The sequence below is a fragment of the Dendrobium catenatum genome, unplaced genomic scaffold, assembly GCF_001605985.2.
Source record: "Dendrobium catenatum unplaced genomic scaffold, ASM160598v2 fragScaff_scaffold_685, whole genome shotgun sequence".
Lineage (NCBI taxonomy): Eukaryota > Viridiplantae > Streptophyta > Magnoliopsida > Asparagales > Orchidaceae > Dendrobium > Dendrobium catenatum.
In genome coordinates, this window is record NW_021319147.1 from 17,854 (window position 1) to 44,708 (window position 26,855).

The window sequence follows — 26,855 nt, forward strand, 5'->3', positions numbered from 1 at the left end:
ATAGGTTTTTGGTTTTGCATCAATACTGCCCCCAACCCATATCACGATGCATCTGTCTCTACTACAAAGACCTAGCTGAAGTCCGACAGAGCTAGAACTGTAACAGTAGTCATGGCTTTCTTCAATCTCTTAAAAGTCTGAGTCGCAGTCTCTCCCCATGAAAAGTTGTCCTTCTTCAGCTCTCGGTCAAAGGGCATCCAATGGTACCGTACCCCTTCACAAACCTCCTGTAGTAACCGGTCAATCCTAGGAATTCCCTCAAATCCCTTATGTTCCTAGGCAAAGGTCATTTATGCATTGTCTCAATTTTGGTTTGGTCGGCCGCCACTCCTTGGGACACCACATGTCCTAAGTACTCCACACTAGACTGGGCAAAGTTGCATTTCTTCAGGTTAACTCTCAACTGATGCTCCTAAAGTATTCCCAAAAACACTTGCAGGTGTCCAAGATGCTCCTCCACTGTCTTGTTGTACACCAAAATGTCATCAAAAAATATCATGACGAACTTCTTAAGGTACTGCTTGAATGCCCTATTCATCAAAGACTAAAAAGTAGCAGGGGCGTTAGTGAGGCCAAATGGCATTACCAGAAATTCATAATGCCCTTCATTTGTTCTGAATGTTGTCTTCGGAATGTCTGCCTCACCCAGTTTTCAAGTCTAACTTGGAAAACATCACCGCCCCATATAACTCGTTTAAGAGCTCATCGATCACTAGAATATGGAATTTATCTGGCACTACCCCCTTATTCAATGCTTTGTAGTCCACACAGTATCGCCAACTCCCATCCTTCTTTTTGACCAAAAGGATTGAATTAGAGAAAGGACCCACACTCGGTCTGATGATCTCTGCCTCCAGCATCTCCCGGATCAACCTTTCAATCTCATCTTTTTGTATGTGTGGGTAACGGTAGGGTCGGACACTGATCGGTGTCTCTTCTTCCCTCAAAGTAATGGCATGCTCCAACTCCCTTTGTGGTGGTAGACCCTGAGGAGGTTGGAAAACCTCGCCGAATTATTGTATGAATGGTTGTACTGAAGAGGGGATGTTTCCCTCTTCCTCCAATCTGACCCCCTCCAGGCAATGCAACTCAACCAAGTATCCTCCTCCCACTCCTCTATGGTTCGGATCAAAAGACTTGAGGGATACCCCAATTTTAATTAGCCCTGCATCACCCTGAATAACCATCTTCTTTCCCTTATCCACCAATTCAATCCACAATGTTTCCCATTTCACCTTGGTATCTCCCAAGGATTGTAGTCATTTCATCCCCAGGATGACATCAGTGCTTCTCAGTTCCAAGGGAAGAAAGTCCTCCCTCTCCTTGATCCCCTGAATCATCAGCACCACTCCCTTACAAACTCCTCTACCCATCTCTACCTTTCATGTACCCATCATCACCCCATAGTCTCCTGTATCTACTAATTCCATCCCAAGCCGATCAACAATCTGGGTAGAAATGAAATTGTGGGTTACCCCACTATCTATCAATATCACTACGTCTCTATCTGCTATATCTCCCTTCACTTTCATAGTGTGACTAGGAGTGAATCCCACTATAGAGTTCAGGGATACTTCGGCCATATCCAGATGCAACTTTTCCTCCTCAAATTCTAGCCTGCTTTCCACCTCCCTCTTCAGCTTTCTTGTCATCACAGGCGGTGAGAACCTGAAGAGTTCGGTTATTGCACCTATGCCCCGGCATGTGCTTCTCATCACACCTAAAACACAACCCCTTTGCCCTCTTCTCCTGTATCTTCTTCTCAATCAGTTTCTTGAAATTTTCCCTCCTCTTGTTCTCTCCTTGGGCACCTCCTTCATGCTCCCTATACAAACCCCTTGAGTTGCTTCCCCTAGCCACTCTCTCCACCCTCTGTTCTTCCACCAGCTGTGCCAACTCCATGGCTTTCCCCAAGTTCCTTGGCTCCAAGAATCTGACTATTGCCCGTATCTCCTATTTGAGCCCTTTCATAAAGTTTTTCTCCAGTGTTGTCTCTGAGATATGATCCAATCTGTTGGCCAAATACTCAAATCTGTCGCTGTAGCTGTCTACAGTCCCCTCTTGAGTCAAGGCAAAGAATTGCTCATAGAAGTCTCCTCCCCTCTCGGTTCAGAAACGTTCTAAGAAATATTCTTTGAACTCCCTCCAATTTCGGATGGGCTCCCTCCTTTCACGCCATTGATACCATGCAAGTGTCTTTCCTTCCAAATACAATCATGCCGCCGTCAGCTTCTCCTCCTCCGTCAACACATTGATGGTGAAGTATTGTTCCACTTTATAGATCTAGCCATGACCATCCTCACCCTCAAAGACAGACATCTTTAGTTTTCTCACCCTTGGATCACCCCCGTTCCCCTGGAATCCTCCATAACCTCTCATTCCCTGAAAGGTAGGTGCTCCCCAATTTTCACGGTCCTCTCTCCTGCGATTATGCCCAAACCCTTCATCATACTCCCCCCTTTCCTCCAAAATCAGCACCCCAACGGTAGAATTCTTCCCTTCTTCCAACAAAATCAGCACCCCTCCTTTCATATCCCACACTCATCTCTTCCCTAAACAGCGGTTCTAGCGGAGGCATTCAATCATCTCCTTCAAGAACCTCCACTTCCGGGTTTTTCCTTGCCCTAAATGGGTTTGGAATACCTCCCCTTCTCTGGATGCCGGGGTCTCCTTCGATTCCGATGTTGCTGGTTTTTGTTTATCTTCAAGCATCTTCTTCATCAAATCTTCCAAAGCGGCGAACTTCCCATCTATCTTTTCATAAACGGCCACAAATTGACTTTGAAAATCTGAAATTTTCTCCTCAAAATCAGTCTTCAATTGGCCTATTTCTCCTTCCAAGACTTCAACTTTCTGTCCGGTCATAATTCCTCCGATGAGGCACCAAAAAAAATCTTGTGTGCACAAAAACTGCTGAAATTACAAAATTTTAGCCTCCGATGGTCCTAAGACAGCGCTCTGATACCAATTTGATAGGCAATACTTGAGTTCACAAGTAACCCTAAAGCAGTACTTGAGTTCGCAAGCAAACCTCTCCCAAGTTGGTGAACAAACAGCAACGAAACTGTTGTATGTAGCAGGAAAACATCAAGAAACTGAGTAAAAATCTGAAGAAAATCAAGCCAACCACTTGTATTCCACTAGTAGGTGAAAGAAGAAAACAACCATACAAGATTCTTCAATTCGAGAGGAAGAAAACTCTCCAAAATCTCTAGTCAAGAAGACTAGAGCCCAAGCCTCCAAGAAGATCCCAAAAAATCAGCCCAAATTCATGATAAAACTCTAAATTCCCCCTCCCCCTAATCAACTCCAAAGTTCTCATACAAAATCCCTAACAGCCCTTCTATTCAAATTCCCCCCCTTCCATTCAAATTTTTCCTCCAACACTTGAATTAAACCCAATCATGGCCCCCAAGGCTTTGCCCCCCACTTCCCCTTTTTCGCCCCATGTGGGGCCCACCTGGAATAAGGACCAGTCCATGTTGGACCGATCCAGCCGGCCGGCCCGGGCCGGCCTAATTTAACACTGATAGGTGAGACTCCTTCCTTCAAGATGATAGTATGCCAGTGTTCCCACGGAGGAGGCAACCCTGAATTGGTTGGAACACCTCTTGATACTGTTGTGGGAGTGGCTGAACCATGTATGATGCATCTATCTTCTCCCCATCTTCTTTTCCTCCCAGATATTTTAGCTCGACCAAAAATCACACTCCTTCACCCTTTCATCTCCTTGGAAATGGCTCCTCCAATGGTGGCATCTTCTCTTATTCCCCCAAAATTTTTAACTCCCGATACTCCCTCATCGTCCTTATATTAGGGTATCCCCCACTTCACAGTCCAGTCAATGGTGTTGTCTCCTTCGATATTGTTGGTTGAGTGTGAAGCTCCAATAATTTCCTCATCATCTCCAAGATGGAAAATTTCCTATCGATCTTCTCATGGATTGCTGAAATTTGAGTTTGGAAATCTGAAATCTTTTTTGCAAAATCATATTTCAATTGTCTGATCTCCCCTTTCAACACTTCTACCTTTCTTCCCGCCATAGGTACCCGGATATATGCTCTGATACCAATTTAATAAGAAGTTGATGCAATTTCCTCAAAATCAGTGAACGACAATAAGAAATTAAGAAAAACACATTAAAACTCTTTTTATTGCAAGATATATGAAAGAAAATAACAAGATACAGTTCGATCTTCAATTGGAGAATAAGATCCGGCTCTCCCAATTCCCTAGTTGCCGGCTAGAGCCCTCTCAAAAAAGACTACATCAAACAAAATTTACCTTCCTCCAAAATAACAACATAGTTAGCCTTAAATAGGCTCCCCCTACTTCTCTCCCAAATCTGCCTCCTTTCCCTAAATAATTCCTTCTTAAATTTTGAATTCAAATTAGATCTATTGTCCTAAACAATATGCTCCCAATTGTAATTAAAAATTTCATAAACAAGCCTCCCTTGATTCCTCCTCCCTTTCCCTAAAATAATTCCCTCTTAGATTTTAAATTCAAATTAGATCTCTTACACTAAATAATTCCCTCCCAATTATAATTAAAACTTTCCTAAGTAATTTCCCCTTAATTAAGAATCTTCCTAAACAACTCCCTCTTTATTAGAAAACTTCCTAATTCCATCCCAATTAAATCAGCCCCCTTTCTCTAAATAAACATTTGTAATATGGTAAGTAATTAATCCCCTTTGAGCCTCCCTCTCTCCGTGCCTGTCGCCCACACTGGTGGGGCTCACAGGCTTAGCTGGTCTATCACACTCATGCCAAATGCTATCAATGGAAGAGGAGAAGAAAACATCCTAGATTTTTTAGAAGTCTGATTGAATTCAATCCTTCAAGTGGTGGCAAAAGAATGCAAGTCATCAACGTGTGAGAAAATACCAAAAATATTATAGGGCTTTCTCCCAATATTGGAAATAATGCAGCAATTGAAGAATATGCGAAAGCCTTGTTCAAATGTTTCCTTGTAGATGTCACATATAGCTAATTAGATGATGCCTTCATTAAACATTGAAAGATTGCTTGGAATGTTCTCTTATGAATAATCCAAGCTAGTATATAGTTTTAAAAGGAACAATAGAATTCCAAATCCAAGGTCTTTAAGAGTGCCCATATATACATTAAGAATGAACAAAGGCATATAAACCCATTTGTTGAACAAAGCGAAATGTGAATGTCATGATTATTATATATGAGTAATATAATACGATTGGAGGGGATGACCAACCCAACCATCTTGTCCAGCATGGATCAAACAAACCATCCAATTGGGTGGAACCTAGAGCAGAAAATAGGGAAAATTCAACCCCCCTTGTGGGGCCCAATAAAGTTGTGATTCATTATGTTAGGAGGAGGAATGAGGGAATTATTTATGAAAAGATTTCCAATTTGAATTTAAATAAGAGAGGGAATATTATTTAGGTATGTTTCCTAAAATATGTTTACTTGTTTGAAATTTAAGCCCTCGGCGTTGATTTCTGCTGCGTTTATCTTCCCATCTTGCTGATTTTCGTTGTTTGAAGACTAGATTTGTTGAAATTTTTTTTTGTGTTTTTCGCAGTTTTGAACCTAGATCCGTGAATGGAGAGAAAGAGTATGGATGCGTTGGAAGGCAAAATAGAACAACTCAGGGACGGAATGGAGGAAAAATATTCGGGAGTGGAAGGAAGGCTCTTATCCATTGAGAATTTCTTTGAGATCTGTTTTGAGAATGTGGGCTCCGAAAATTTGGCCCCAGCCTCCGCCCGCTTTGTTGTTTTGCTTTTCTTTTCGGCGAGGGAGTTTTAACGGAATTAAGTTCCAGGATAAATTTTGGAAGGCATATGAGTTTGTAGATAAGACACTATCCAGAGATTTCGCCCTCATTTTGCGAGGACTTTATGATCTGAGTTCTGGTTTCCTATAAGCGCAAGCCCCTATAGTTAATTACCCCTCCCGATCACGAGAGAGAACTTTCGATTAATGCTAGTCATCAATCAGATACGTAGAAATACGTGTTATCTGGCATATAGTAGCAGCATAAGTATTAAGATTTGGAAATTTTTAAAGTTGAAAGATTTGATATTTAAAATGGAAATTTCACCATCTTGCACTTAAAGCGAATGGTGGGGGAATGGATGATGGACATGATCAAGATCCCATGGTTTCGTCGTCCCGGGCCATCATGGACCCTGGTCTACTTAGTCAGAGGAGGTAGTCGACCCAACCTGACAGAAGGATCCTTGTCGGCAACCATGGATTGCTACGTCCATGGGGACCTTGTAGACTTGGGGTGAATGTTTGTAAAATGGGACAAATTTAAATTTACCTTAGTTAGCAAAGGGCTTTGTGCCCTATCGACCATATCATATTGATTCATATCTCAAGAATTTGATTTCACTAAGGAACGTATCGGCGCTGGCCATAACCGGTATTTCATGGTGCCATTTGGCGGCAAAACCACTTGGTTCAGAGGGTCCCGGGTCATAACCGTTTATCCTGCGGTGCCATTTGGCGGCAAAACTGCTTGTTAGAGGACACATACCACGTTCTTATTGTCAGGAGATTATTTGAGAATGGATCCTAGTGATATTATCGACTAGGCATTAGCTTTGTGAGAGCTGAAGTAAATTTTGATTTGTCCACCCCGGCAAATTGTTGCGGAGGGTGGATGGATTTTATTTTAAGTGATTTGATGGATGAATTTCAGTTTTAAATATCTGGAATTGAGATTTTTTGTGGAGTTTGGATTTTGATGGGCATCTAGGTGGCATTTTGGAATGCATTTGAATGTGTTTGTGAACCCCTCCGGTTGAGATTTTCATTCAACACGGCCATCATCGGGGTGTTTGGGATCATTTTCATTTGTAGCTTGAACCTTGTCAACTCAGCCGAGCTATTGACTGAGGATCGAGTTTTGTAGGCTTCATGCCTTTGTTTGTGAATTTTCTCTGTTAAAGGCCTTGAAGGCCTAATATGAATGTGCAAAATAAATATTCTGGTCAATTTCGTGACCGCATATTTATTCGATGATTCGAATCCTATCTACTCCTATTTATCTGCTTAGGGGGATCGAGTTTCGTAGGCTTTATGCCTTTATTTAGTGAATTCTCTTGATTATAGACCTTGACAGCCTAATATGAATGTATTAAAACAAATACACCGGTCCCCACAACCATGTATTTGTTTCAAGGTTCGAACCCTGTCAACTCCTATTGATCCGCATAGAAAGATCATGTTCGAACTTGACTTCACTTATTGACCCGTGCAGTCTCCCTAGATGTCATGTGTGTACCAATAACACGCTCGCTGGGGCCTATGCTGGTCGAGATTATATTTACCCCTTTTTGTGTACCTATGTGTATATAAATTATGGTGCAGACAATTGCTATTTGAATACACGACATTTCATTTGAGAGCTTATACACGCCTTCTCTCCTCTAGTACGAGTGTTGCGGACCCGGTGGGGGTATTATCTGGATGTCATGTTGTTGACTCCCCTTTTCTCATTCACCGGGGAGGTTCTTCTTGGAATTCGTGGCCACTGCCTTGAAAGGGACCCCTTTTAAGATCTTTAGTGAATAGATTTGTTACTTCCGGTGTTTGTGGGAACCAGAATTGTTTTCTTCTTAAATATATGACTAAGAAGAAGCTTTGGAACACCAAGAAGTTTAGTTCTAATTTGTTCAAACATCTCTCCTATTCTATCAAGAGATGTCCCTTTTTTGTACATCGGGTTGCCCTTATACCCGACATACTTGTAGAGCTTGGTCATTGTTGTCGTAGGTGACATCTGTACTTGTGTCCACAAGGGTTCGTTGTACTTACGATATACCCATTATTGTTACCCACAAGTATTCATTTGCAGGGGACTGTTGTATCCACTACAATCTCTTAGAAGTGTTTGTAGAAGATCCGTTGTTTCTGCAGCATATCCACCTTTCACCAATCTCAGGTGGGTTTGATGACTGCATTTGTTTGTAGGGACGGGTCTTTGATTGCTACATATAGGTAATACTCGTACACCTTGCAATTGTTTGTTGCTGCTTACAAGTACAGTGCTTTGACTTTGTAGGGACTATTGTAGGAGTTTGTTACATTATGCTAATACATGTTTGTGATGTATTGAAAATCCTTCATGTTTGTTCACAGACATGTGTCGAGTGTACGAGTATTACCTATATGTAGCCTTGGCACTTTGATTGCTACATATAGGCCTCTTACAAAGAATCATAGGTACTTGCACTTGGCATAGTCACTTTGTATATTGCTTGTGGAGAATAGATGTACTTGTGTCCGTAGAGGATTTACTACACTTATTACGTATCCACTATTGTTATCCACAAGTAACTTAAGTGGTCATCGTAGAAGACAGATGAATCCATATGTTTGTTGATCTTCATTTCTTACAAGTATCACTACTTTGATCTATGTGACTATGAGCAAGTGGTTGTATGCATGAAGAGCCTTATATCATTGCCTTAGGCACATTATCACATTTCTCGTTCAATCATCGCATGGATGTCAACTTGATTGGAGAGCTTGAGTCATTTTAATTTCATCACTTCTTGCCCCGATGATGATTCTTATCGAACATACATCCTCCATTTAATCTCGATTGAGTAACCATGAATGTCGATCAACACTTGGATGACGATCGTTTGTTATTTGATTGCACTTTCATATAATTTTTGTTTGCATGTCAAATCCCTCCACTTGCACATGGAATGTCACAATTATTTCATGTTCCTTGTAGATTGTTCAAATCTCAAGTTCAAGCTTTTATTCCAATTGAGTTCAGATTCAAGTGTAGTTTCTTTTCATTTGTTTGAACATGAGTTCAAGTTCAAGTTCGAGTTCAAGTGCACAAGTTCACAGGTCCTTTGTATTCAATCCAGTTCGAGTTCACAAGTCCCTTGTGGTGCAACTCAAATTCTTGTTTGAGTTCAAATAATTGAATCATGTTCAAGTTCAGCTCAAGTTTGAGCCCAATTTTATTGTCATTCATTGCGAGTTCAAGCTCATGTTCAATTTCATTTGGATTTAAGTTCATTTAAGTTTGGTTTAGGCTCAATTTTATGTTCAGTTCATTGTCCAAATCAAGTCCTCATTTGTTCAAAATTTGTTCACATGTAGGCCCAAATTCTGCTTAAGTCCACGGTGTCTTCAGTCTGAATTTCGGCAGCCTCCCAGCGTCCCCCCCGTTTAGGGGATAAATCCGAGAGACTAGCCTTCCCCTAGTCGCTACTTGAGCGCTTCGGGTAGGTGTCCAACGACACCGCGGCCTCATTTTCTTTGATCCCCGTCTGCTACGTGAGCGTTTAAGGGTCTTGGGTACCTGTTGAAAAGAGAGCACAAGTATTTCCCCACATGTGGGTACTTAATTTCGTTCCCCTCACGCTACATGAGTGGTTCGGGGATTACCCACCTCGCCACTAGCGTCGTATCGGTTTCCTTCCCTACAACGCTACGTGAGCGTGCAGGGGGTTTGCCGGCTCGTCGCAAGCATCGAGAATAGGATTTTAGGCGATTGTGCGCCTCGTCGTAGGCGGGGCACTGGTTTCCCTCCCTACTACGCTACGTGAGCGCATATGGGGTTTCGCCATCTTGTCGCGAGCTTCGAGGAAGCATTTTAGGCGATTGTCCGTCTCGTCGTAGGCGGCGCACTGGTTTCCCTCTCTACTACGCTACGTGAGCGCGTAGGGGGTTTATCAGCTCATCGCGAGCGTCGAGGAAGGAAATCTGAGTCTAGATTATACCTTGGGGATCAATGGACCGGCGGTGGAGGGCACGAGGATTGAGGTAAGAGGAGGCAAGCAAGCATTTTTTTATATTAATTATAATTAATATTAGTTAACTATAATTAATTAACAAATTATTTTTAATTAATCACTTTAATTATAATTAATTAAATTTTATTAAAATTAATTACAATCATAAGTCATAATTAATTTATAATTAATTATATTTATTTAATTAAAATCAACCTTCACAGCACGAACTCCAGTCACTGCTTCTGATCGATATGTTTTAACTTTTGATCCGACCGTGAAGGGAATGTCGTTGAGGGAGAGCACGAAAGGGAGAATGTTGCCTTCAAAGCGAGCGAGCTTACGTCCCTTCTTCCAATTAAAATGTCGTAGCTTTCGATCCGGCAGAAAAGGAACGTCGCCAGAGGAGCGAAGTCGTCCAGCCACGAAGGGAGCCGAAGCGCGATGGAGGGGAGAAAGCTCTCTTCACAGTCGGTGAGCTCCGGTGTTGCTTCCGGCCAAAGTGTCGTAACTTTTGATTTGGTGAGAAGGGGATGCGGGATAGAGCGAGAGAGAGAGCCGCCCGCGACCGAGAGCTTCACTCTCGTTTTAATAGAGTGGAAGGGGAGCGATCTAGGCGAGCAAATCTCGGAACGGCGCCGAATGCGCAGCTAAGTTGCGGGATTTCTAGGATTTTAGCGGGTTTGAGCGGGATTTGCGGGATATGTCCGATGGCTAATAGATAAATTGGAAGATATGATTAAGAAAATGATTGACATGCAGTCGAATGCTTCACTGGCGATTCCTTGGGCTGAACCAAAGGGAAAGAAAATTCTGGAGGAGATGATGAGAAGGTTCATGGAGATGCGATCTAAAACTCCACCAACAGTTCGAATTGGTAACCCTAATCAAGATTTGATCGGGATTCTCTTGGTCGAATCTAAAGGGAAAGAGATCGGATGGGAAGAGTTCAACGAAGAGAGCTCCATCAAGAGCTACCTCCTAGGGATTAGATAATGGGCATAATAGGGTTTTTGAAAGGGGGGACAATAGGAAGGGAGTGTTATGGTGATTGGGGTAGATTGACCGACCACTATGGGAGGCTGTTTGGGCAAGGGGAGTGGATGATCGAAGGAGAGGGGACGGGCCGGACCATGGGGATCGGGTCATGTGGGGCGGATGGAAGAAAGGTGGGTTTCCCACCCTCGATACATGAAAGAGACATGGAGGGATCACCACAACCGCTACATTGGAGGAGGAAGAAGCTATTAGGGAAGTGACGATCCTAGGGTGAGAAATTTGTAGGTGCGAATGATTGAGGACAAAGCTACTCTCTACTTGACATCCCCTGGGTGGGCCTCTGCTTTTGCATCACCTCTTGCTGCAATGGCGCTAGCATTGGTAATTGCTGGTGTTGGTGGTGACACCATACGACTTGTTAAATATTCATCACTTAAGCATGGCCCATCATTTTCTGATCAGAAACTGGTCAGTCTAACTTCTCTTTTAAGTCTTCCAAAACCTCCTGATATGTCGAACAATTCTCTTTTTGCCCCAAAAGATGCAACTGCAGTGAGGGATGCTGCTATTGTTGCTGCACTAGACCGTGAAAGCTTGGGCAGGATTGGTTCTGGTAATGGCCTTATTGTCGTAGCAATGGCAACAACACTGCAGAGGAGGAATGAATCTGATCTTGAGGTCGAATATTATAGAGGCCATGGGAAGTGCATGGACTCACAGCATTCAGTCAGTTGACTTGAAGCCAATATTACGAAAAGAATATTCTACATTACAGAATAAGTACTCTAGTATATTTGTAGAGATCTTAGCTTTAGTACAAAACATGCGGCATATGGAGATTAGTAGGGGTTCCCAACTTCATGCTTTACAACAACTGCGCAGGTTCATTGGGAGTCGAGCATGGCGGAAATTTATCCACTTCCTTACTGAAATGAACAAACTTTTTGTCCACTCAGTAACAACTTGTCTGGTCAGCGAGTCTTCTGGAAACTAGACTTTTCAGAAGGTTCTTCAAGGGTGAGGTGTTTCAAAAGAGACTACCATGGCTCTGAACATTTGGGTGCACCTGCAGATTCTGAGATCATGGATTTTGGATGGAACTTCTATTGCATGCAACAAAAATAGCAGAGAAGCTTCCTTTACTGCTGATCTTCCTTCTACAGCTTTTATTCTAGTGGCTGAGGTTATTTCTATGGATGAAGGAAATGAAAGAGTGGAACAAATAGAAGATGGTATCCTTGACAATATGACACAGACTCGGCCCAAGATTGCCAAAACTGCAGAAGGTTCTTCAGATGAAAGCAACGCCAAAATCTCTGCTGCTTCGCTTGATCTTGTTCAGTCAATGACAGTGGTCGCCTCTGGACAAGGGACTATGATGAAAAAACTTATTCTTGAACTATCTCCATTGTTGTTGCGGTCATTGAAGGTTGTAAGAGGAACCTTTCAAATTACTACCACCACCACAAATGCATAATTAAATTTCTAATTCATAAGCACCGCAATGGAAGTTCTATGCTGGACCCTGTGGCCCCGAATTATCAAAATGAGAAAGATCGCAGCTGATTAATCTCTTCACTTAATCTTTTAGAATTGTTTCTTGTTGATTGGACAAACTTTTTCTTTGATTTTGAGTCCACTGAATCACACAAGGATGCCTATCGTGCTATTGTTCAAGCACAATGTAATAACCGGTTTAATTAGCCGGTTCAATTGAACCGGCCAACCCTATTAACTAAAACCGTGAATAGGCAGAGATGGAACCGAGTGGAGACATCCGCGACCTGGAGCGGGCCGAACACTTGCGTGGGCGAATCTGGACGGCTCGATTCATGGTTTTGAGCATAGGATTGTGTTCGAGGATAAAAAGAAACGACTCCTCTTTAAGTTTAACTTCCTTCTCTTCTTTCCTTATCTCTAAAGATGAGAAAATTGGAAGAACTGTCGTAAGAGGCGGCTAAGAGGAAAATGAGCGAAGGTTTGTTACTTTTTCCCCATTTATGTATACATCATTTCTTAATACTTCATCTAAACAATGAGGGATACTTAATTGAAGGCAAAGGAAGAGATTGAATGTGGAAAGGAAGAAATTGAAGGAAAGGGAGAAGTTTTTGGAAAGGAAGAAGAAGAGAGCATTCATTTTCTACGGCGAGGAGCAAGTTAACTTGAAAAATAGTAAATTTGTTTCTTAAATCTGGTATATATATATATATATATATATATATATATATATATATATAATATGTTATATTGACTCAACATGAACAAAATTCTGCAAATTGGTTTTTTTTTTTCCGTGTTGTCTTTGGGGCTATTTGGCACTTTTATGCCCTTGATTTTTTAAATACATTTAGGAATACAGTGCTATGGTTCCTTATTATTAGGAGCTTCAATTAGAACTCTAGTATAGTAGATTCTTCATCTATGCACGTCAAGTTTTGACTACTTTTTTTTATCAAGTTTTGACTACTTGATTTGCTCATTAGTGTCTTATTTAATAGCCCTTTCTTTAATAAGTTTATTTCTTCGTATTTATGGAACTAAATGTTGTTCCTCTTTTTTAGTCATAAACATCTCAATTCCCATGTCCCACCCCACCACTTTACCTACGAAGAGATATCTCTGCAATTTGGAAAGCAGTTGCATTACGTTGAATCGCTTTCTTATTCAAGATTTCTGAAACAGTTAATTGTCTGGTTTTATGTGATTTTAGGTTTTCTCCACGACCAGCATTTGCAGTTCGAATGCTTGACAATTGGTCTGCTGTTCATATGGAATCCTGGAGGAAATCATCTCAATTAAAGTCTGTATTTGCAAATTTTTATCCAAGATTGATTTACCGTTCTTATCAAACACATAAGCTGATGATTAAAAGGCATTCATCAATTTCTGAGGCATTTATGACATCTGAAACAAAGGAAACAGCGAGTAATGTCCTTGTTGGAAATGAAAAACTTGGCGTATTGTTACTCAATCTTGGAGGTCCTGAGACCCTTGAGGACGTGCAGCCTTTCTTGTTCAATCTTTTCGCAGATCCGGTAATAAACACTTCTTGGACATCCCTATTTTAGGATGGATTTCTCTCCTTGAAGGAGGAATCATCATTTTCCTCCTACTTGAATTTACAGATACTATGACATTCAATTGTGAGTTTGAAATTTACAATCATCTTTAGCATCATTAAAGCTAGTTAAAATTTCTAAATGTTATCTTTAATTGAATTATAAGATGATTGTGGTTTAAATGTCTAGAGATTATCACATGATTTGGAATTCAATACATGGTTGTTGATGATATTTTTATTGTATTGGAAGTTTTTATTACTGAAATATATGGGTAAAATTAAAATTTAATTGGGCTTCAATGTGCTGTTTGATTGTTCTTATTTTTTATATTAATGTTGATTTATTGAATTATTGAGAAAATTGTTGAAACTTTATCCATAAATAATTTTCATATTATAGATCATACTGAATAGTGAAATGTTTGAGTTAAAATTATTGATGTATAAATATGTTGAAGGCATAGGTCTTGGGTTCAAAACTTGATGGCTGCGGTATTAATGATTTTGCTTGAGGGAGGGAGGGAGTTATTCATATTTAAAATATGAAAATTAATTAAAACATATTCAGAAATTATTTTTCCTTGGATACATACGATGTTCTACTGTTATGGCTGGCCATTTGCTTTGCTCTGCTATCATTGTCCTTGTTCTTGCTGTTTACTGCTGAGCTTTGGAGCTGGTAGGGTTTTTTATGGGCAGCATGGGTCTAGGAGAGAAGAGGAATTCATCCCTCCTATTTGGTATGATTAAGTTATTGAGCAATCATGTTTTATTGATCTATTATAACTAACTATTAACTAAGTTGCTACTTTGATATCTAATTCTTTTACTTGCATAGAATTTATCAATTTTTTATTCGCTCAAATATTTTGCTTTGATTCTTATGTTTCACTTGATCGTAATGCAACACTTCAAGTAACTTTGTGCCAAGTTTTGTTTGAATGGTTATTATGCCATGTTAAGATTAAATAAATGCATTTACAACCTTATTTAATGTTTTGAGATTTCATCCCTCCCATCCAGTGCATCATAATTACAAAAAATTTGTAGGACATCATTCGTCTTCCTAGGCTTTTTCGGTTTCTTCAGAAGCCATTGGCGCAATTTGTTTCTATTGTTAGAGCACCAAAGAGTAAAGAAGGATATGCTTCTATAGGAGGTGGCTCCCCGCTTCGGCAGATAACAGATGCACAGGTGTGTATATTGAAAATTTGCTATAGCTTTTATTTGTTACTTACATTAATGTATTTCACACTTCAGTTAATTTTTTGAATTTTGATTTACTTGTAAATTGTGTATAGATCATTGATACTTGCAAAAATGTAAGGCCTTCTTTATTTTTTTTTCTTTGGATGATGATTAATTGAGAATTCCAAAGCAATGATGCCATGCCTTATGCCAAGTTGGTGACCACATTTTTAAGTGTATGCCATGGTGGGACTAAATTGGATTTGATATACATAAAGATAAATTATTATCATAATCATCCTCATTGTTAGCCTCATCCAAACTATTTGAAACCATCTTTATGAATCCTCATTGCTTATTATTCATGCATTCTTGTTAAGTGTTGTCATGTTGCCTTTGGTCCATCATTTAGTTTCTTATTCTTCTAAATTAATTTTCTTTGCTCAACTTCTTCTACTCTTTTTTGTCATCATAATTATAATCATTAGTAACATTAGCCTTATCCCAATTATTTGGTGTTGACTTTATGAATTCTCATTTTCTAGTATTTCCTACTAAGCGTTATCTGATGTGTGAAACCTCTTATTCACCAATCATTGTGAGCAACATATTGCCCATTTTGCCTATTTTACCTTTGCTTTACTTTAATGACTTCCTAATGATTCCACACTAACTTCAACTATCCATCTATTTGGCATATTTATGCCCCTTGTTGTATAGTTTTAAATCACTATTTTCATCTTACTTATATTTAATAGATTTCACTCCAACCAATTTTTTAATTTAATTATCCTTAAGTCATCTTTTTTAATTTTTTTATTTTTTTATTTTGCCATTAATTTGTATTTACATTTTGAGTTTAGCTAATGTCAACTTAACTATGAATGACATTTTTTTTACCAAACATTTAAATCTATATAATATAGCCGACTAATTGTAGTTTTGAATTCTATATTTAAATCTTCATGATACCTTTTTATCACATAATACTTCTAAGCCATTTATTCATTTTAAGAACTCAATCTGAACTCTAGAAGGCACATTGTTTAGAAGTTTATCCACTTCTTATTAAAATTATGCATGGCATACTTAGTCTTTGCTCTAGTAATTCTAAGCCCTTTATCTTTTAAATATTTTTTCAATTATTCTTTTTTTTTTTTCATTTTAACGCTTCTCTTGTTGAATGGAAATGTTATTTGATGAATATCTTTAATAAATTCCTCTTATTGAATGGAAATGTTATTTGATGAATATCTTTCTCTTGTTGAATGCAAGCATTAAGTTACTTTAATATCTTTTGTAAGCATCTATATAACAGATATATAATTAGAAACTCTTTAATTACTCCACAAATAGTAATACTAGTCAAATATTTATCACGCATGTCTTTGATAACATCAATATCTCTTTAACCCTTTTTTCTATATTGCACATCAAAAAATCTCGTTATTCTATCATTTGCCTTCTCAAGATTATTGGAAAATTATTTAAAGATTCTTTGTTTGCTCCAGAACTCACATATTAGATCATCATTGCTTGAAACCAACTTTATCATCCAGAACTTATTTAATTTTTTCAAGTCATTGACCGTAATATCATTTTATTTTCATAAGCTTAATTTCTTTATTATTATCATAATCTTGGGAATTCATAAGCTTAGTTTCTTAAATATCGCTATCAAATTGATGCTTCTGCAATCATTTGCATACTGTCTTTAAAATTTCATTAAAATGATTTGTTATCCAAAATATTGCAGAATTCCCCATAACTTGTCAATTTTCAATAAGCATCTCATATTGACCTGAAAGTTTACATTTATGCTTCTTTTATAGAGCCGACTCCACTATTTTCAGATGAGTCTGTCACATATCTCATATTTTTTTCATTGTCCTCTTCCAAAATAATTTTTTAACTCCTGTTTATAAAATTCAGAAAGCAACATTTTTCATCTTTTCTCGATGTCTACATATTTTTTTGGCATATGCACACACACACGTATTAATGTGTGTATATATATCTTAATATACCTTTACCAAAAAAGAATCTCTGCTATGTAGGGCTAAGAAGATTATCCTTGAATAAGATATATCCTTCCAATAATCTTATGAAGTAAAAAATTCAATTGGGTACACAAGTTGATGTGAAACTACCATGAATTCACGAGAAATTAATAAGAGCAATTATTAAAAGCTTTCCAATATAAAGTTATTGTAACAACAAACAAAGATTTTAGGAGTTCATAATCTTCAACTTGCTTAGGCAAAGAAGTACACGTACATTAACAAGACAATTTAATCAAATCCCAAAGACAAGAGTTAAGTTATGAGCGCATTAACAAAAATCCGTAATTTAATAATAAGAGATTTCACTTTAAGGATCTCCTCACTCGATCACTCGTGGGGTTAGCGGAAGAAGATGCTCCACACTAGAGAAGAGATCACCACTAGGAGGGACCCTAGGAACTTCGTTGTTGGAAAGGTAGCCGGCGACAGTTGGATAGGTTGATGTTCCAAGATTGTCCACGGCCCGGTTGGGAGATGTTCTTCAATCGACGGTGCCAACGTGAAGATGATACAGTTAAGATAGCTTTCCACGGAATCGTTGACGTCCAAATTTAGGTCAACAAATGGAGAGTGGAGGATGTTGGTTCGGCCCAGAGAATCCTCTACAAATCCATGATCAACATCCGGACCGGCCATGCATGAACATGGGAGTACCTTTGTGATATAATTTGGAGGAGCCGCTAACGGGAAGGGGCGGCCAAGAGAAAAGAAACGGAAGGTGAGGGTTGGCGGGTGGAGGAGAGGGGCGGCTCGGGCAAGGTGAGGTGGGATGATTGGGATTGGTTGAGTGGTGGAGAATTAATTTAGAAAATTTTGAATTCAATTTTAGATTTTTCTAATCGGAAGGAAGAAGCTTAATTTGAATTCAAAATATTCAAATTAAACTTATGAGGGGGCCGACAGTTTTAGAAGGGGATTGGGGGGAATATTAAATGAGATTGGGATTTAATTGGAGAGAAAAGCAAGGGGAAGGGGCCAGCCATAGGAGGATGGAGGGAGAATGTCTAGATTTAATGTATGGGGGCCCAAGGGAATTAATTGGATTGAAATCAAATATGATTTTCAATTTCAGATTTGATTAAAATTAGGATAGCTTCCTAATTGGGATTTTACTAATAGGAATGTATTTGAAATTCAAAAGTTTATTGAATTCAAATAAATTACTTTTCCTAATTAACAAGGGTGCATTTTAGGAAGGTAATCAAAGGCAATTTGAAATTTGAAATTCATAATTTTTGGGAGGCAATGTGGCCGGCGGGTTAAGCTAGGGAAGGAGAGGGGAGGTGGGGGGGGAGGCGGGCCGTTGGGTTGGAGAGGTTGGCCGGTGGTCTTGGTAGGGATGGGGAGGGCGGCGGGTAATTGGAGCAAGGGGGAGGGGTGCTAGAATTTCATTCATCAAAATCATCCATTTCATAATAGAAGAGGACACAATATATAGGCCTAGAGAAATAAAAACAATGACTCAAATGCCCCCTGGGCTACAACTCAAGCAAACTAAAAAGAAATGGTACAATCGTAAATAGCAAATAATACATAAAAGCATAAAAAATAAAGACTGTGAATCGTAACCATCGATCTACGATTCCTATGCTGATATACTCATCGATAACGTCTGTCGATGTCCTCATCACAAGTCAATTTATTGTTGATTTTGGTGTACATCTTCATTGTAAGCCATATTCTCCTCTCCTTTCACCTAGCCGCCGACCCTCCTTTTTTGAATTATTTATTTATTTTGTAGGAATAGGTTTACCTTTTTTAATATATAATATCTTTGGAGGAGTCTATACATACCTTCAATATGTGAATCGAGAGCAATAAAAGTGAACTGTTTTTAATATTTATGTTTTTTCTACGCTCTATATGGCCTTAAATAATCTGCTCGAATCTGGTTTGGCAGATTCTTCAAATATATTAAAAAGTGTGATTACACTCAGCTTCGAGCCAATCACACTCTTTCTATCATGCATTCACTTATAGGAAAAAAAACCATTTTGACCATGTATGTAGATGATGTTATTGATTGACGACCTCAGGGAAGAGCTAATCAGATTAAAAGGGTCTTTCGCAAATGAATTATGGTAAAAAACTTGGGAATCTAAATTATTTTCTTGTTATGGAAGTGACATGATCAAAATGAAGTTTTGTTATTTCTCAAAGTAAGTATATTCTTGATTTTCTTTTAAGAAACATGAATGCTAGGATGTAGCACTCAGAAATTTCAATGGATTCAATAAAGAAAATTGGGATCACTACTAACATCACTCCGTCGATAAAGATAGGTATCAATTGATTATGGACAAACTCATATGCCTCTCTCTCACCTATTATTGGTTCCTTGTTTGTGTTTTATGCCACAATATGGACAATCCTACTCAAGACCACATAGAAGCTATTAACCGCATTCTAATATACCTTAAAATGATATAAGAAAAATTCCTTTTATAAAAAAGTAATCCAACAAAGAAATTTTCACAGTTATTGATTGGGTTGGAGACATTAGTTTGAAGATCCACCTATATCTATTGTAACTATGTATGGGTAAATCTGGTTATTTGAAGAAGAAAAATATGTCTCTAGAAGCAGTGTTGATGCTAAGTATAGGGCAGTGACACTTGGTATTTGCAAAGGAATGTGATTAAAAAAGATGTTAGAAGAACTGAATTATCATATGAAAAAATGTGTAAAAATGTATTGTGACAATAGGGCTGTAAAAAGTACTATAAAAAATGCTGTCCGCCTTGACCAGACTAAACACATTAAGATAGACATTTTTTTTCAAAAATAAAAGGAAATGGATTACTCCAATTAAATTATGTTCTAAAAATTTAAACTTCAGATATTCTCATTAAAGCTTTGCACTAAATGTGTTCTGATAAACCAAACTCCTGGCAGTGTAAGCAAACAGAGTAGAGGCTTCCTATCGTGAAACCAAAATGATTTACAACAAATCAAATACTACCTTCACTTTTTATCAAGCAAGTTGGAGGCAATATCAATAACTTTCTGGTGCAATAACGTGGAAAATTGAGCTTGCACAGATGCATGACTATCCTTTTAAGAGGCTGTCGGGTTTGGTGAAAAATTGATGCAGAAAGTGTGTACATTTTGTTTTTGTTTTTTTTTTTTTTTTTGACTTGAATAAACTTAGTGGAAGAAAGTTTTTTTTTTTTTTTTTTTAAGACTCCATACTTCATTTCCTTCCCAAGTGAATGCAGCTTAACATGGCCACATTTACTGGCATGCGTTTCTTTATTCTGCATTCCGCAAGCAGAACCTCTGAATGTAAGTCCAGAGAATTAGCTATGAAGGAGCGATGAGGATGATTTCAGTCCCAATATAGTTCAAAGGCTGCAAAAAATGTTTGCATTGTTCAGTATATGTTTTGAAAAATGTACCTTCTATGATTTTTTAGTAACCAAATTTTGTGTAGAGAAAAAAAAAATTATTTTGTTTTTTGCTCGGTGTTCATGCCTGTGATATTGATAATGATGCTCTAAATAATTTGGCTAGCTGGCATTATGTTTAAGCAACTGTGTCATGATTGCTACTTCTGACTAGAACAGTATTCATTGCAATTAATGGTTAATTTTTTTCATGTTTCAGCTCTCAATTCATAACGCAGTATTGATTCTTTTTTTGGAGTTATGAATGGTGAGGTAATGATGTTTATGCTTTTAGTTTAGGCAGAGGAATTGAGGAAGGCTTTGTGTGACAAAAATGTTCCAGCAAAGGTGTATGTTGGAATGCGGTATTGGCATCCGTTCACTGAAGAAGCTATTGAACAGGTTGGCATTTGATTAAATCTAATTTTCACAAAGCTTAGGCCTGTTACACTATTTCGTGACATGTTTTTTTGTACTCTTATATACAGCTTTGTACCATTTCTTGTGTAGTAGTAAGTTGAAACTAATACTGCTAGGTAAAATAAGGTTTGTTGCTGGTCTTTCTGGTAGGCCAAACACTGGTCACCAAGCTCTGAACACCAAGCTCTGACCACCAAGCTCTGAAGTAGTTGAACAACTTGGAACATTGAGCATTGACAATGCATATATTTCCAAAACTCGTACTTGCTATTTGCATTTAAACATCTAATTATGGCTTTAAAATTAAACATCATCACATGCTATAATGTGGCTGAAGTTTGCTGATCTATTTTTCCATCTACATAGAGATATAGGAGATTCTGATGGGGAGTTAGTGGTAGTGGTAGATTTAGGGTTGGTGGAAAGCTAAGAATATTGTTTAGGATATCTGGACAGATTTATTGCTGATTTTTTTTTAATGGTTGGTCAATTTTTCTTTGATGCAAAAGGATGGGGACTTCCATGTCAGAGGTTGGGGATGTTAGCTAATTAATGAAGGTGATTTTAGGTTAATTGGATTGGTACCAACAACTGAACAAGGTGATTTAGGATTTTATGCAAGGTGTATGGCTCGGGTTTAGTGAGAATTGAACTAGATTAAGGCTTTGGAAAGGTGGTGGGAATATAGGAGAATATGAGAGAAAGATAGGAAATGATGGTATGTTAGGGTTCACAAAACTCAACTGTGGTTTATTCGTAAATCAATCCAAAATTTGATAGCATCAACTCCTTTTAGACATATTTTTGTTTGAGATTAAAAGTTACTTTTCATTGAATCAGTGTGTGTATGAACAAAGAGTATATGAAGTGCTATGCAAAAAGAGTGAAACTCATAAAGAAATATTCCTAATTCCATCCTTGAAAATTCGTCCATAGGCAAGATCTCTCTTTATTAGAAACAAGTAATACCGCTTCAATTTAAATAATTCAATCTAATGTTTGATTGCTTCTTTTGAAATTTTAATTTCAGTTAATTTATATGATTCCAAAATAGGCTATAATGTTTAAAATATTTCTTCTATACAATATATGATGATCCTTCTTGTTGAATCCAAATTTATTTGTAGGCGACAATTGACTTTACTATCAGGTCTACTTGAAGACAATAAAAACCTGTAAGAAAAAATGGAGAGGATATAAGAGTAGAGAAAGGCTAGAGATCTCAGGCAAGTAGAATTTCCCTACTAAGCCAAGAGACCTCTCCAAAAAAATTTCTTGTGTTTGGAATAGTGCCAACCACCCCTTATTTGTAGGATTTTGGGGGCAATATGAAGAGTTACATAGAAAAATGATAAAAAATACAATGCTAGACTGATTATATGTATAACACTACACCATATTCTATATGCATGTTGACATCTGATTGGTGGGAGAACTAGGACAAAGGATTCATCTTTGGGTGAGTAAAGCAATGTTGGGATGGTATGGGTGAGTAGCGTAGAGGGTGAGCTCGATGATGACAGATGCGTTATGGGCTGGCGACAAGTTGAACGAACTCTATAACGATAGACTGGTTAGGAGTTATGGTCTTGTTTTGAGTTATGGATCACGGTGGAAGAACAGGCGAGTGTATTGAGGAAGCCGAGGTTTGATGTGGTGGTGAGCATTGGTGGGGTGAGTAGTGTGTCTTAGATGAGAGCCTTCTTGTAACCGAGCTTAGGTGAGGGGCGATGCTTCTACAATGGGAGTTAGTGACTGAGATAGCGACAAATGACAAGTGATTCGCCTAATGGATCGTCCTTGACTCGCCTCGTTTAGGGCGAACAACTTGTTTAGGTCGGGACACTATTTAAAGGATGTGGTCTTGATAGCGAGTGTTTAAAGGATAGTGGTCGGGACACTTTTGAAGGCATTATACATATACATTTAGTTCCTCGATTCACTCTGCCCTTTGATGGGCAAGTGACGAAAATGACAAGTGAATGAAATTAAATGGATTGAATCATATAAATAAATGTGTATTTACTCCCATAGTTTTACTATAGCCTCGGAGACTGCGTTGTCCCAACGGTGATGACATGATGTTGATGAGATGACAACATCTACTTTGGCCTTATAAATTGGCGGCTTGTGCATTGTGAGAATCACACATTGTTGTGGCGATTATGAGATCGGGCGAGTTCAAGTGAGCTTAAGCGATAAGGATGAATCTCGTTGCGATAGTTCGCTCTCATGTGAAGGCTTCGAGGAAAGTTTCCCTTCATGAAATACTCGATGAGCATATTGCGAAGAATGTGACTGCTTTTGTGGGTGCATCATCGAGTAAGGAGATACAGGTTGTCTAGATCTCACTGGTCATGGGGTCAATGACGTTGTCACCTTGTTGAGTGAGTTGATTGAAATTGTGGGGCTCTTGTTGAGCAAAGATGTTGGAATGGTTAGTACTAGGAGGAAGACTGCGTATATAGAACTTATCACAACCCTCCAATAAAAAATATGAAGACTAAGGTGGTAGTTAAGGTTGTGGTGGTACTTGTGGCGAGTAACGATGTTGAGCCAATTCCTGTTGAGAAGGTGAGCTCTCCTTCGAGTGCTACATTAACGATGGAGGAGGAGGTTGAATCCCTCTTGCAAGTATTAAGGAGGTGATCCTTGTTAGGGAAGGTTCTATAGGGGGTGCTAAAGACGTTCCCTCTGTTGGCCAGAGTGTGGTTGTGATATCGCCACTTCTAGGGTCAAGTAAGCCAAAGAAAAGCAAGTTCGATTATTTAATTATTAAGAGAGAATGTAGTTGCTGTGTGAGAGCCCATTGTTTGCGTTTCTTTGAGCAAACTGTTGCAGTGTCTACCAAGTGAGCGGGAAATGAAGGCTTTGAATCGGTGGGCAACCTATGACCTTTACAGAGGGGCGAAATAGACTTCTGATCATCCCCCTTAGATTCCTTGAGTTGTATCCTGATGACGGGGGTGTCGACCATAATGGAGCCTCAAAGTGTGGAACCTGTCAAGGCGGTTGCCTCGACGAGGTTGGTGGGAGGGAGGTGCTGCTGAACAAGGGGGTGTCATCAAGAAGGTCAGAGTAGACTAGCTGGAATCCACAATCATTGAAGCACCGGTCGAGGTAGCCATAGAGGAAAGAGTAGAAGAAACTGTTGTGGTGCTTCTTGAGGATATTCATTAAGCGAATGATATCTCCCTAGAGCGTTGGTGGGTCCAGTGGCCAGCGAGGAGAGGCAGTGTCTATGGGACTCAGTTACTCACTGAGTTGGGGAGGGAGGTGTCCGAGTTGAAGTAGAAGGTCAGGCAGATCAGTTGCAATCATTAGGTGATGAAGACGTTGGTTGGTGTTGCCAGGGGAGAGATGAGAGCCGTTGTGCAAAAAACGAAGCTGTCCAACTTCTTTGGCAGCATATTCATGTTGGATTACATAGAGAGTGTAAATTTGCTAATACAGGAGGCGTCGAGTGATTCTTTGTGTAGATGATGCGTGAGGGCTAATAGACTTGCCCTCTTGGTGATGTACTTTTTTTTACCTGTAATTCATGTAGTAAAGCTTATTTAATGTTTATTGCTTGCTCGTTCGTTTTCCCTAATTATGTCTTTTATTTATTTATTAATCTTTTTGGCTTTTGTTGTATAATGAGTTCTATATCGTAAGGCGAGTAAGCTTATTATGTGAGTGTTAGGAATGAGGTTGCTGAGATGAGTGATGTCACATCCTATTTGACATCCTCTATAGTCAATCGAGAGTGTAACAGAGGGAGAATCTGAACAGACCAATCTCTTACTAACTCCCATCCTGAAATACTTATATCATGACAAATTGAGTAGGAAATAGTCAATCCACACTTTTCTAAAACTTAATAAGTATAATCAATATTTCATAACTGGAAGCATATTTAAACACATCTAGTAAACACATCAAATACTGAGCTTTACTAAACTTTAAATAACATTTACATACCCAAAAGTGTGTACAACTTATATATACACCTAAAATGTATGCACACAAAAAGGGCAATCAACTGTCTTTTCTAATACCCCACAGGCTCCTTCCTCTTTCCTACAATATAACCACTGGTAGGAGTGTCAATATTTGACCCGACCTGAAACTCAACCCTGAAAATTCTGGGTTCGGGTCAACCTGTTTGTCATACGGGTCAAGTTCGGGTTCAAGATTTCGACCCATTTACAAAATCGGGTGAAGTTTAGGTTGACCCAAAAACCCAAAATCAACCTGAGTTTGACTCGCGAGCAGCGTTTCCCACACCCATCCTAACTCTCACGTTCATTGTGTCATGTGTACCGCTCGGTCTGCTCCCGCAACTAGCTGTTACCTCGCCCCTACAGGCCTTGGTGTCTCGACCTCGCGTGATGACTGACGCGTCCCCGTCCAGACTCAACTCATGGTTTGATGCCTTAACCCCGCATGCTCAACCTGGCTTTTGGCGTCCTGCATTCGCCTCCCTCTGCTAGCCTGTAGTCCGTAGCAGTGCAGCACCCGACCGACTGTCCTCTTGTAGCGCGTCCGGACTCACCCGCCCATCCCTCACCCCTCTTGCCCTTGCATTAGGTTCGATTTCACGGGTCAGGTCGGGCCAACCTGGTAACCTATGTGGGTCGAGTTCGGGTTGGAATTTCTGACCTATTTGCAAAATCGTGTCGGGTTAAGGTCAACCCTTTTGGACTCGGGTCAATTCGGGTTAGGCCTGAACTCGACTCATTGACCCGTTTTGACATCCTTAACCATTACTAATGAGCTAGAGCTTAATGAAATACAAAAATAATATACAAGAAAAAAGAAACATGTTTGCAGCCAATTTAAAACACATGAAAATTTCTATAATAGACATAAGATGTACATAACATCATTTTTTGTTCTATTTATGGTTCAACACTTCTATGTATCTCATATGATGACTATAGGCTTTTGCACACTCACAGCTCTCTAAAACGAGGTTGGGTCCATATTCCTAATTTTTAGATTTGAGGCTACTTTCTCATTTAAAGTTTGATCTGAATTTTCAACTTTTACAATTGAGAGAGTGTAAAGCTTACATCGTCAGACCTTTCGCCTTTATTTGTGCGGGCTTATCCCCCAATCCCCATATATGACCTACCTCGCATTTTTATAACAATCAGAATAACAATATGCTATTGTAATAATTGTTTGATGAATCATTATCCAACTACAAAATGAAACTGGAATTAATGTCATTAAAGTCATATACAATGTAAGTTTACAATTGTATAAAGTTTTTCTATTTCTTATACCATAGTTTGGATATCTCACCTTGATAGAATTTTGTTCTCCTAGACTCTATCTTCCTTTCCTTTTGTACACCACCTCCACCAAATCTCTTCTCATTCAACCCACTCCTTCCCTTAGCTCTCTTTCCACTTCCTCTCCCAGCAACCACAGCCCTGCTCTTTGTTGAAATTAGCAACAATTATTCCAGCAAATTGTAAAATCAGCAAACATTATAACTCTTAATTGATTTTTTAACTTATTTTAGTATTTCTTCCCTTTTTTCTTACCGATTTCAGCCAAACAAAACTGAATTCTGCAATATGAAATCAACAACCAGCCTTCAGTAACTTACAGCGCTTGGTAATTCTCAGCAAAGCAGATTTCAACAAACACTCCACTAAACACATCTCACTGTAGATCCCAAGCAGGCCCATGCATGTTCAGTTTAGTGGAATCCCACAGGTTTAAATGAAATGATTGTATGCTGTTAATTAATTATGAATACAGCTATATGAAAGTAAAGTTACTGTTATAATCATATATTAAATTCCACTAGTTCAAATGAAAATAAAGTCACTGTTAGCTAATTACTAATACAGCTACTGTAGTAGAAGGTTACAATTATAACTGTCCATTTACGGCATATTTAAATACACTTCCATTTTGAAGAAAATTCATGCTTACCTTTATTTCGAAAATTTTGAGTTTACAAGTAATGAGTGACCGCT

At 38.9% G+C, this 26,855-nt stretch overlaps 1 protein-coding gene across 1 annotated transcript in view; it reads left to right on the forward strand.

Annotated features, from left to right (window-relative positions):
- LOC110109064 (ferrochelatase-2, chloroplastic-like) overlaps window positions 1-26,855 on the forward strand; it is a 63,459-nt gene that overhangs the window by 11,304 nt on the left and 25,300 nt on the right. Inside the window, exons 3-5 of the mRNA XM_020839960.2 lie at window positions 13,470-13,794; window positions 14,871-15,014; window positions 20,758-20,859. Coding sequence (XP_020695619.1) covers window positions 13,470-13,794; window positions 14,871-15,014; window positions 20,758-20,859 — 571 coding nt within the window. The remainder of the gene's footprint in view (window positions 1-13,469; window positions 13,795-14,870; window positions 15,015-20,757; window positions 20,860-26,855) is intronic.